The following is a 13143-nucleotide window of genomic DNA, read 5'->3' as shown; positions in this document are numbered from 1 at the left end:
GGTATTTGTTCACTCGTATCTCGATGACAAGTGGCTACGGTTCCCAAACACTTTCACGTCAAGATGTGCAATATGAGGCTCCAAGCAGAGGTCACTTCAGCATTGTTGTTCTAATTAATACTAAGAAAATTTGGAAATGATAATGGTTTATATAAAGATAGGTGATATGTAAAATTTAATCATTTGCCGTAACATTATATTTCAAAGTCCACGTACATAAAATTATAAGTGAATGTAAAGAAAAAGTTTATGATAATTAACTAAAGTTTAAAATGTGAATGAGAGAAAAAAATAAAGGCAGGTGTTTAAAAATATTTTAAAATTATAATCATATAAAGTTTGTGTTCGAGCAAATCAAGCACACCAGAATATCAAAATCCGAAGAATTTTTTTTTGATATTTGAATTCAAAATCTAATGAATGTACTAAATCAATAGGATCACTTTATTTGCACCCACCTTTGTTGTAGGTGCACCACCTTAATCGAATTTAAAAAAAAAATACCAAATATGTCCCCCAATTTTTTATAGGTGCACCAACCATATTCAAGAGAAGTCCTAACCCCCTCGTTTGCACCTCATGTGAAGAAGACAAAGTGAAGAATCACAGTTTCATTTCTTCGATTGATTCCTCCTCTTTAAAACTCCTAAATTTAAGATTATGGAAGATTACATTAACGGAGATAGATTTTTTTACCGTTTGATTTGTTTTTAGGCCCTGCTTGTTTGCACCATATACAAGTGCAAACAGAAACGTTTACGTTTGTTTACAAGATGTGGGTTGCTTGGATGCTAAAATATGATGGGTCCCATCGTAAAGCAACACAAAATTTAATTAAAATTGCAATGAAATCTCCGTAAAGTGTTGCGGAGAAAATACTTTCACAAAAATTTACGTTATGTTAAGTTTCCTCCCTCTCTCTCTAACTTCTTAAATCTCTTTCTCTCCGTTCTCTTTTGTTTTCCCCAACTTTTTAAAAATTACGTGACGTTAATATAATTATTATTTAAACAAAAAATCGTGGGATAGAATCTTACTTGGAACTAGTTTCTATTTATATTTTAAAATTACAAAACAAAAAAAATCAAAAAACAAAAAAAAAATATTTTTTAAATATTGGCGTTTTGTTTTTTTAATATAAGAAAAACGAGGAATAGAATCCTACCTTGTTAATTTATATTTATTTTTTAAATTAAAAAAAAAATTAATTGTGAGATAATAGTAATACTTGTGTTAATTTATATTTATTTTTTATAAATTAAAAATATATATTTTTTTCATTAGATGTAGGGTATTAAAATGAGTTTTAGGTGAATTACATTTAGGCACTATCAATGCTAATATTGGCATGTTTGGGGCAATGGGTTTATTTCCAAAATGAAAAATTAGCAAATGAAAGTTAATATCATGTGGTAGATGTTTTAAAGTAAATTGTAACTGATTAAAGAGATTTTGTATTTCTATTATAACCTTCGTTTAAAGAGAATAACATTGTATGACCTATATAAAAATGCTTTGTCTATAAGTTTTTTGATTTGCTTTAAAGTGATATGTACCTATTTATCATTTTTTATTTAACTTTAAGCAAGGTTTTAAAAAGTAATATTATTATTATTTTTTTTTAGTTTTTTTATTTTACGTTTATTTGATAATCAAGCAAACGTAAAATTTTACATTCAACACAACCAAACACTCCAATTATAAAATTATGTAAAATTCAATAAATACAAAATTTTGATTTTTAATAGAAAATGTGAATTTTGTGTTGATACAAATAAAACTACCTTTTTTTTTTTTTTTTACAAATTATTTTTGTCTATGCAACATGCCAATGTCAATATTGGACTATTGACATGGACAAAAATCAAAGAAAAAAAAAGAGTGTCCTTATTTTAAACTGTTTTTATAATGGATTGAGTCACTCATATTTTAAGGGTATTGTTTTTTTTTTATCATGAAATCCTCGTTTGTTAGGTAGGTGCACTTAATGAAGGAAGTGCAGTTATCAAAGTTTTATAACCTACAGCGGTCGGTGCAACAAGAAGGCAATTATTTTTTGACTTTTCTAAAGACGTAGTATATTAGATCGTACGGTTGAGATTAGATCAATTCAAGTTTCCTGATATCAATCATTCATGTGAATCCCTAGAAATTTCCCAATACTGGACGCGAGTCCAAGGGGTAACGTGACCAATACGGAAGTTAGAAAACTTGGTATATCTTTTTAGTGATGGGGGTAGTTTGGGTATTCAACACCTTCGTATGGTTTATATTAGGGTTTCTGAGGCAATTAGGGCTACTCTCTCGTTTGTGTTTCGGCCTCTGGATTTAGGGTTTTGTGATTGCGAAGTTGCGATAATGGGTCATTCGAACATCTGGAATTCTCATCCGAAGAGCTACGGCCCTGGATCTCGAGCTTGGTGAGACAATTTTATTTAATTTCTGATCTTTATCTCGATTAATTCTATGTATGTACTTTTGCTTCTGTTTTTCATCTAGGGTTCTTGTTGAATGAGCTTATACTTTGATGCGAACATGTTCTTTCGTTTCAATTTCATTATATATTTAGGGTTTTGAGTTTTATTTTGGGATATGTGTTGTTTTTGCATCAATTGAACTCGTTCGTTTGGTCCAGATTTCCAGCTCAAGATTTAGTAGTCTTGTAATTATGAATCGTGTGTACCGTATTAGAAAAAAGTTGTTTTTCTTAATTTAGTTTGGAAACCAGCTTTCACCTGTTCCATCATTATTGTTTGATTTTTGATTTTTTGCTACTTGAATGTGGTTATAAATTCTTATAGATAGGAAAACTGTTTTAAAGCACAGAAACCAACTTCAGATTCGGCAATTAGTTGATGGGGTTTCAGCTCTGTTATTTCGGATAAACTTTGAAACAAAAAAATGGGAATTTTTCGGGAATTCAATCCCCCTAAAATCCGTGTATCCTTCTTGAGATTCGAAGGTTGAAGAAAATAAATTTATGATGTTGAAGGGTAAATTTTTTTGGGAGATTTTCGGAGAATTTTGTGACTGTTTTATAGACTATTTCTACCTAAAACCTTAGTTATAAGTTTCAGCTTTGACCAATCATGTTCCATTGGTTGGAATCAATGTTTTTAGTGGCGTGTGAGGCTTAAGCCTCGAGGCACACTTTGGCATGAAGCTCAGTAAAAAAACTCCTTGAGGCGTAAGGTTGAAACACAAAAGAAGTTAAGGCTTATGCCTCAGACCAAGAGGCTCACCAAAAAGAAAAGGCATTTGCCTCAGTGTAAGGTGTATGCTTTTTGGCTGAGGTTTACACCTCACATTAATTTTTTTTTCTTTTCCAAATATATTTTGTCATCTAATCTTCTTCTTTTATCTTTTCTTTAATCGATACTTCTTTATTTTATTAATTAAGAAAGATTATATAAATTTCTTCTTTACTTCAATTTCTTCGTTGTTGTTAGCATGCAATAGAATAATGTCTGATGACCCATTACAATACTCATTATTACTGTTGCTGACACAAATAACAATCCTTATATAGAAAACGACGATCTTGTAACATTTATAAATAGGGAAAAATCTTGTATTTGGGACATGTTATTTTCTGGATACAATGGCTGTTATATATGTTCCACTGCCTCTATTTTAAATCTTGGTTCTTGTATCACTGCTTTGTTTTACTAAGAAACCAATTTTATCATTTGAATGTTTTTGCCAGCCGTGTTTGTGGAAACCCGCATGGGATCATCAGGAAGTACGGGCTCATGTGTTGTAGGCAATGCTTCCGCAGCAATGCCAAGGAGATTGGTTTCATCAAGGTCAGTCTTTTTGACTATGGTCAAGAAGGTTTTTGAATTTTTTGGCTATTCATTTTATTGTGTTCAGAAAGCAAAATTGAACGTGTTCCCATGATTTGAAGCCTTTTTAATTTAATTTTTTTTTCTTTCTTTCGTCTAAACACCCAAATTTTTGGTTTAAGTATACGATGATGATTTTAAAATGTCTATCAGTTAAGTTGGTAATTTATGCTTCCACAGCCGTATATTGTATGTTACTTGTGCAAGTGGACTGTGACACCACCTTTTGATGGGTCTAGTTTGGGAATGTCCAGTTTCAAAATTAGCCTGAGTGGAAACAAATGACTATCCAATGTATATAAAGTTCTTTGTTCTGCTAAAGTAAGTGATTAGTGTTTGTAGTGGAATCATGGTTTTTCAGTAAGAGTTGTGCTAGAGTGTCTGTGCGGGACACTGCATTAGACACTGCGCCGATGTGGAAGTGTGCGCAGAACCATAGATGCTTTTCACTTGTATCTCTAGGAAAAGCATCTATGGTTCCACATAATCCTTCATATCAGCAGTGTCCTCTGCAGTTACTTCAGTATTTTCCTTTAAGTAATGCATGCCTGGGTGCTGTAGTTCCCCGTTTTATCTTGAATTATGGTAATTTTTGAGGTTTTGTTTTGGACATAGTGGAGTGGAAGAACATGATTCATCTAGCCGACCCTGAATGTTTTTGGGGCAAGGCTTTGCTATCAATGTTGTAATAATTTTTAGGTGTTTTTTTTTTACTGCTTTCTTATGTTTTGCTGTCTAAATTTCTCAAGCTTACTTGGAGTTACTTTTGATCTTTTTGGCAGTATCGTTGAAGTAGATGGTAGATGGTATTCGATGATAAGCAGGCGGAATGGTGGATTGAGTTGATAAGGATATGTTATTGAAACCACTTTAAAAACTTATTATTGTTTTGTCTTCTACTAGACCAGTATTATTGTGCTTTTATAGTGTTCGGATTTTACCCCTATTAGTTTGCTATTAGTACAATATGGCTTTTCAGTTTCCATTTAGCTATCTTGTTCCTCTGATTTGCCAGTTAGTAAGTAAGTAGGTTGAAGTAACATTGAAATTGACATTGGTGTGCACAGAACCATAGATGCTTCTCACGCTATCTTATTGAAAAACATCTATGGTTCTATATACACATCCACGTCAGCAATGTCTTGAGTCAATTTCAGTGTTACTTCACCCTCTCTACTCTGTTAATTGTTAATCCACCATGTATTAGCTGTCATGGAGGAGATTTATATCTATATATTTAGTCCTTGTGCTTCTTGTTGCAGGATGTTTAATTCCCGTATCATCTTAGTTTGCTCTTGAGCTTAGCTAGCCTACAAATAATGATATGATGATTACAGATTTTTAATTACAAGATTCCTTAGACGATAAAATGTAGGACTGGCATGGCAACAAGGTGTGGTATTGCTTGGTTTCATACAAACATTTTGTTTTCTGTGATGCTTACAGTTCCTCTTTAAAACTAGGGAAAATTACTTATAAGGACCCTGACGGAGGGACTTATTTCTAAATAGGCCCAAAACTCAACATTTTGTTTTCTGTGATGCTTACAGTTCCTCTTTAAAACTAGGGAAAATTACTTATAAGGACTCCCACGGAGGGACTTATTTCTAAATAGGCCCTAAGTTTTGGGTGGTCTCTTAATATTCCATTTAGTAAATTGCCTTTTTCTTAATAATCCTGGATCTCAATCCCTCACATTTTTCTCACGATTGAATGCTCCAACTGTTCAAACTCATCTTTTTCCAAAAAAATTGATTTTTGACATCTCAATAAGTTATTTTCAAGGGTATTTTCAAACATTTTGAATATGTATATAAAAAGTTAGTGGTTTTTCAAAATATTTTTTTTTTTTCAAGTTTTTGGAGGAAAATCGGTCTAGAATGGTTCTTTTGTGTTGCACTCTTCTAAACAAGTCATGTCAAGTTTTTAGTCCATCCTTCCATGTAGTTTAGCTGGAAATTTTTTAGCATTGAAATTGGTGGTTTTCAGAGTGTCACTTTGAGAGTAAATAAACTCAATAGTAAATAAATATACTCCATGGTAAATAGTGCTGAGATAGACAATAAAAATTGTCTAATGTGGCAGTTTATAAACTCGATGGTAAATAGTGCTGAGTTAGAAAATAAAAATTGTCTACTGTGACAGTAAATAAACTCGATTGTAATGGTTTTATTGTTGAATTCGATAGTAAATAATGTAAAAATTGTTAACTCAACACTAAAACTAAAGACGGTAAATTTAAAAAAGGAAAAAGAAAAGTGATTGTAAGGTGGTCGAAAATTTAGGGGAAAGCAGTCCCTCCCCAAGGGTTCCCTTAAAACTAATTTAGTGGGAGGTTATAAACTCACTTTCAATATTAGTACTCACTTTCGATAATAGTCCTTCTTGGGTGGTCACCCTAAATATTTGGTACAAGGGTTTGTTGCCGAATCACCCTCGGAAGGTATGTAAGGGCTGCACTGTGTGTGTGTGTGTGTGTGTGTGTGTGTGGAGAGAGAGAGAGAGAGAGAGAGAGAGAGAGAGGTATTTTTGACCAACACAAAATTTCTAGTAAGAAATTTTAAGAGAGCACCCAAAATTTCTAATAAGAAATTTTGTTGCCGAATCACCCCCTGTTGATGAATATTTGAGATACCCTTTTCTTTTCATAACATGTCTCCTTGAGCTTGGTCTTCTCTGATAGACTAGTTGAGGATTAACTTATTGCTCTCAGCCTCCGCCTTTAATAACAAATCCTTTTCTTCTCAAAATTAGTCATCTTCAATAAAAGTTTTTACCCTCACTTTCAACCTAAGATTTTATCTATTTGTAGTTTGCAATACTAAAGACAAGATGTGATTTTGGGAAGTAGAAAATAATGAAATTTTGAATTAAAAAAATCAAGAAATTTTTTTTAGAAAGGATTTACATGATGTTAAAAAGTTAAAAAGTTAAAAAGAAATCTATATAGCTAATAAAATAAGACACTCCATACTTCACAAAGAAAGTATTTCAATAAAAAAATTTAATTTTTATTACCTTTTTTTTTTTTTTTTTTCTTTTCTTTACAAAAATACTATTATAGCTTTACATATTGTCTTTCTTCTTCTCCTCCTTTTTAATTATACTTCTCTAATTTTATTATATATCCTCTTTCACGGTCTTAATAGTTAATTCTAAAGAAATACATTCTAATAACACTCCTCCAATTTTAATATCTTCTTTTTTTTCACCTCCCCTTCAAAAATACTCATCCAATTTTATTGTCTTCTATTTTTATTACTCTTTTCCAATAGAATCCATCTAAGTTTATGGCATTTTCTCTTTTACCCCTACCCCAAAGAAGAGGTAGAACACTCTAGTTAGCCTATCGAAGATGACCTGATTAAGGGGTGCATGTCATTATACATGAGAAAACACCGGGCCATCTCAAATATTCACCAAAATGTAGAGAGGTAAATGCATAGGTCACCCATACAATATAAGGTTTAGAAGTTAGAATTTGGAAAGATAAAAAGATAATTATAAAAGCACCCCATGAATTAATAAGGGAAATCCACCCCATAGTGGAATTCTAATTTTGGAATGAGCTTATTTTTTATGAGGATGATCTCTATGATGAGGAGATCATCCTCACCAAAAACTAGTCTATTCTAAATCTTTAAACCCATTTGTAAATTAGTTTTAATGGGTTTAGAAGTTTTGAATGACCATCCTCATAAAAAATCAGTTTATTCCCAAAATTTTAATCCATATGAGGCAAAACAACTATGCTATGGTGTGGGTTGCCCTTATTAATTCGTGGGGTGCGTTTATAATTACCCCAAGGGAAAAAAAAAAAAAAAAGTCTCCGGGGTCCATTAAGTAATTTTGTAAGAAAACCTATTTTATTTGCCCCTCCCACCCACTCCACCTACAATTCTCCAAAGAACCAAAAACTAGCAACTGAATTTAGGGCTCTCAGCAGAGCCAGACTTTCACTCCTCGTCTTCTTCTTCATTTCTTCTCCTCACAGTTTTCGCTTTAGTTCTTCACTGGCGAAGGGGTCTCAACGACCCCATCAATCTCGTTCAATCCTCCTCCTATTGTGGTGACATTCTGGACTTGAAGTTCAATTACGAATCCGATATGAATCCAAAGGTGAAACACCATTTATAATTCTGTCTCAAATTTGATTTTTTTCGGTTTCAATTATATGTTTCCTTTATCTTTTTGGATTGATCTTTGTTGGGTATTAATTGGATTTTGGGGAAATTGTTATAGTTAGAAGCATTTTGTCAGTCGTTGGAGCTTATTTTTATTAACTTATTTTATGTTTTTAATAATCAATTACCTAAAATTTCCGAACCTGCTAATGTGTTGTGATTTTCTAATTTTTTTTTTAATAATTAATTACTCAAATTTTCCGAACCAGATAATGTATGCGTTTTTCTAATAATATTTTATATATGTTTGAATTTTTGTGTATAAAATATCATTTTTTATGGTACAAAGAATGGCGTTCGAAAAAACGCTTTATTACCTTCTTCGACTAATTGTACAAGAGTGGTCCTGTGTTGGGCTTGAGGCAGATTCTTGTATTTATATATATATATATATTTTTGGATTTATGGGTTCCCTTTATTTTCACAATTTACTTTCTTTGGAGCAAAAGCAATGATCATTCGAGTTTTTTTTTTTTTTATAATTGCAGGAGATCGTTTAAGAAAAAAAAAACTAAAAGCGTGATAGTCTATATATATGATTTTGATCTTGCATATTATATTTGTTTGATTGCTTTTTCTAATTTATATTTTTGGTCAATGTAGGAATGCATTACAGATGATGTTAAAAATAACGACCACATTCAAATTGATTCCGTTGGTGACTCCCAATCGTTAGTAAATTTGGATTTTTCGGATAACTTTAGAACCAAAAAGGTATGTTTGTTATTTATCATCTGTGCTCTTTCATTATTTATATTTCAAATAGGACAGTAAAGAACTAAAGATAGGATATTAACATATTTATATTCGAATTTTAGGTCTTCAACACTCGCGCAGAGCTCGTCGATTGGGTTCGAGATGTTGGGAGAAGCGTTGGAACCATTTTGGTTATAAGTAAGTCAGATTCTAGTGCTTGTTTGAAGGGCCCTAGAATCAGATTTGGTTGCGAGAGGGGTGGGAAGCATAGAGTGTCTAAAAAAGGGTCCGAGAAGGAGGTACAATCTCGAAAAAAAGGATCGAAAAGGTGTGAGTGCCCTTTTGCATTGAAAGGTATAAAGATGCCTTATGAGGATCAATGGATGGTTGAAGTAGTTTGCGGTTTCCATAATCATCCACTCGTGCAATGTTCTGAAGGTCATTCTTATGCTGGGAAGCTCACTGAGGAAGAAAGAGCATTGGTGGCAGATATGTCAAAGAGTGGTCTAAAACCAAAACAGGTCTTAGCTGCATTGAAGGGGAGAGATAAGAACAATGTGTCTACTATGCATACTATTTACAATGCTCGTTATCACATGAAAGTTGCTAAAATTTCTGGTAAGACTTAAATTCTCTTGTACACGTCTTGGGAAGTTTCTTTTTATTTGTTTCTTCTTTTTTTTTCTAGGCACCATGGTAACATTATTGCACTAACAAACATTTATGTGGGAAAGAGAACATAGATGAGGAATGTCGCAAAACTAAACCCCAAAGCAACATCTTCTTTTATGTTTTTTTCTTGATCTTGTCTTAAAATATGGTGCTTGTAAAATTTTCAATAAGTTGCTATAAAGGACCACGATGCAGGATGGTCATAATTCAGATAAGTTATGCTTAAGATTCCTTGTTATGTCTTTATTTCCTTCTGTTCCTTGAAGAAGTATACCCAACCGCTTTCATGAACAGAAATGGGCATAAAGTCAAAGGTCATCCGTCTATTCAGAAAGGTGGCTGCCGTGAGGTTCATGATATTGAAGTTCTAGTGAAAGTTGGATGAGGAAGAAGAAGCACAATTAATTTCTGCCCATACAGCTACATCATTAATTCAACCATTCGCAGTGCAATGGAATTAGATCTTAGAGGATCGATTGTGATTCTTGACAAAATCATGTTATGTCTTTAATGCTCTTTACCAGACTACTAGTGGTAGGCACTCCATGCTAGTAACAAGGTTTGTTCCTAACAATATTTGTTGTGTCGATTACAAGTTACTAATAATAATGTAACTTTATACTTAGAAAATTATACGCATTGAACCATGTCCAAGTCTCTTTTTGTTTGGGATAGCATTGAAATAAGGTGCATGAGATACGCTATGTCACTACCAATGCATCTTATTTCAAGTTGGCCAAGACGATGAGCCTATTCATGTCCTAATTCAATGAGCTCACATTGTGTCAATCTCGGTTTAAGAAGTTAGCCTTGTGTGCACGAATTGTAGCATTTCATTGGCGGAAAAATTCATGAAAAGAGCAACTTTTAATGCCAATAATAGCATTTCCAATGATAATGTCAGCAACCTATTCTCCGAAATTGACCATAACCACATCATAAGTCTTGTAAAGGATAACAACCTCAATTCTCTTAGTCAGTCGAGAGGAGCTGAAGGGATTGTTAAGCTGTTGAAGTCTGATGAGGAAGGAGATATTAGTGGTGATACCAGAAAACTCCATCTTCAACACCAAGGTTTGGCTCAAACACCAGCCCTAAGCTGCTGCCATGAAAATATGAAAGGCTTCTATAGGTATCTTTCCAAAGCCTTATTTGAAGACATCGTTTTAAATGTCTTGTTCGGTAAATTCGTCCATGTAGCATCGAATACCAATAAAGATGGTTTTACAAATTGGTGGTATGCTGCATCGTCTTTTTTCTGTTTTTTCCTCGAGTGATTGCCACTGCTTATTTATTTATTTTTATTTTTTGATAACTGTAAAAATTATATTAATGAAAGGAGAATGCAAGAAAGGAGGCCAAGGTAGCCCCCAGCAGGAAAACAAAGAAGAGACAAAAACAAAAAAGGCGAAGCACAACACAAACACAGAGAAGAAACTATGCATCACAAAAAGAATCCCATCTAAACACAAAATCCTCGAAAGAAATCCTTGCTCATCTTTGGCTAAAGGTAAAGCAAACCCAAAATCTCCATGGACACGGCTTGAGACGTTTTCCTTGCCCTAGAACACTATGTTATTTCTCTCTTTCCAAAGACCCCAAGCAATGACCGATGGAAGAATTGCTCAAAGATGTCTTTTTCTAAGAGAGAAGAATTGCCACTGCTTCCGCTGCCAGTAATCACTACAACTTTGCTTGGTACTGTGCAAATCATCTGCAAATGCGAACATTTTTTTGCTGAAATCCATTTACAGATGCTTGGTAATACATTTTGCATTACAACCATATCATGGGTGTTGATCCGAACGATCCATTACTCACAAAAATTGATTTTTTTTTGTTGGATAGGTATAGGGTTAGTGGTTAGCAAATGAAGTTGGGTTCAAGGGGAACCCCTTGAACCTAGGACTTGGGAACAACTCTCCACACGCCTTATCACTTGGCGAAGTTGGCCCTTCTACTCACAGAAATTGATTAAGAACTACAAGCAGCAGATGCAAGTCCAGAGGATGTATCTAGTACAATTGTTAGTACCCAACCAACCCAGAGAGTAGAGCAAATTAGATGTGTTCGATCTAGAGATTAAATGGCACAACAGATGTATAACGATTATAGACATCATGAATGGATGGTCTTATTTTTTTAGCTCAATTATATGGATTGTTATGCTTGTATATTGTTTTATTATTTTAGAGTTTCGATATTATACTAGTCTCATGGATTTGTAAGTATCAATTTGTTGTGTGGCATTTATCTAATTTTTTTGTTTCCATTAGAAATTGATTGTAACAGATCACAATCAAGTAGAGGAAAAGGAAAGGCGAAACAATTAAGATGGGAAGCCTCCATGGATAACATTCTCATTGATACATTAATGGAAGAAGTGAGAAAAGGTAACAAACAAGGTAATACATGGGAGGAAGCTGTTTGGAAATCAGTTAGTGATGTTCTTTTCGAAAAGATCAGCATAACTGTAGAGAGGAGACACATTGAAAGCAGACTACGAACAATGAAAACTGAATACATAGCCTTCAAAGAGTTGGAAGGAATGAATGGTTTTACATGGGATCCAATAAGAAAAATGGTTACTGCACCCGATGATGTGTGGGACAATCTCCTTAAGGTATGATATTTGTTTTTATTTTATTATCTTTCTATTCAATGTAACTATTTATTGTAGTTATTGAATCTAATCGTAAACTATTGTTTTTGTTACAGAAAGACTCTGAAAAATACAAAGGCTTTCGTAATAGGGGTCCCAAATGGGATTTGGATCATTTGTCTATCATCATTGGCAATGATTATGCTCCTGGAAGCTTCGCTATTGGTGGGATGGATTCAATTGATGTCGACAAGATTGAAGGTGGACATAAAGAAAATGACTTGCCAATTGGAGATCCGGACATAAACATATATGGCATTGAAGAGGAAGCAAATGTGTCGTCGACGAGTCTCGGTAAGAGATCATTGACTTCAACATCTAAAAGGCAACATGGTAAGAAGACACGGAATATAGAAATTTTACAACAAATGATTGAAGGGATGAATGAAAAAATTGACCAAATGACAAAAGCACTAGACCTTAATACGTTAGTCCGCACACTATATTTGGAGTTAATGAAGATGAATGGATTCAGTAAAAACTATCTCGAGAGTGCTTATGAGATACTTGGGAGAGATGTAATGGGAGCAAGAATGTTTTTGGCAAGAGATGAAGAATCTAGAAAGATGGTTCTGGAAGGACTATATGAAAAGATAGGAGATGTATAGGATGCATATCTTGATAGTCGAGTTTTTAAGGACTATTTTATCAAGTTTTTATTTTAGTTTGTATTTGTTAAATAGTCTTGATGATGGTTTTAAACTTTTGATTGGATTATCATTTCATTGCGTCTTGTGTGATCACTTTGACATTGTCTTGAATTTTTAGTGACGAGCTTGCTTGTTTATTATGTTTTGTACGTAGATGATAGTCTCATGACATTTCTTGTGTAGATTTGAGTCTTGTGATGTATAATGCACTCTCCTGTACATCCATTTAATGGATCATACATGTAACCCATTATGTAAGGGAATTTGTTGTTTGTTTTTTTTTTCTTCTCCAGAAAGTAGGACTGAAGTTTTTTAAAGTGGGATCAAGGGATCCATCGTTGTACCAAAGGTTCATTTTGTAAGTAACATGTTTGTTACACCTAGCATTGTACAACAATTTTTATTGTTCATATTTTTTTATTTAACAAGAATAA

The 13143-nt window shown here is 33.4% G+C and overlaps 2 protein-coding genes across 2 annotated transcripts; both read left to right on the top strand.

Moving 5' to 3' along the window:
* Nucleotides 1-2258: 2258 nt before the first annotated feature.
* On the top strand, nt 2259-4834 carry LOC147388420 (small ribosomal subunit protein uS14z/uS14y/uS14x-like). The gene is made up of 3 exons (XM_086417514.1): nt 2259-2420; nt 3707-3806; nt 4628-4834. Exons 1-3 carry the CDS (start codon nt 2263-2265, stop codon nt 4634-4636), a joined length of 267 nt encoding a protein of 88 aa, XP_086273640.1. The 5' UTR covers nt 2259-2262; the 3' UTR covers nt 4637-4834.
* Nucleotides 4835-7661: 2827 nt separating this feature from the next.
* LOC147388419 (uncharacterized) lies at nt 7662-13086 on the top strand. The gene is made up of 5 exons (XM_086417512.1): nt 7662-7964; nt 8633-8743; nt 8848-9343; nt 11674-12020; nt 12116-13086. Exons 1-5 carry the CDS (start codon nt 7953-7955, stop codon nt 12665-12667), a joined length of 1518 nt encoding a protein of 505 aa, XP_086273638.1. The 5' UTR covers nt 7662-7952; the 3' UTR covers nt 12668-13086.
* Nucleotides 13087-13143: the final 57 nt, after the last annotated feature.

This window comes from Akebia trifoliata, chromosome 12 (assembly GCF_017979445.1).
Source record: "Akebia trifoliata isolate Shusen 1 chromosome 12, ASM1797944v1, whole genome shotgun sequence".
Classification (NCBI taxonomy): Eukaryota; Viridiplantae; Streptophyta; class Magnoliopsida; order Ranunculales; family Lardizabalaceae; genus Akebia; species Akebia trifoliata.
This window is presented reverse-complemented; position numbering and strand designations above follow the sequence as displayed.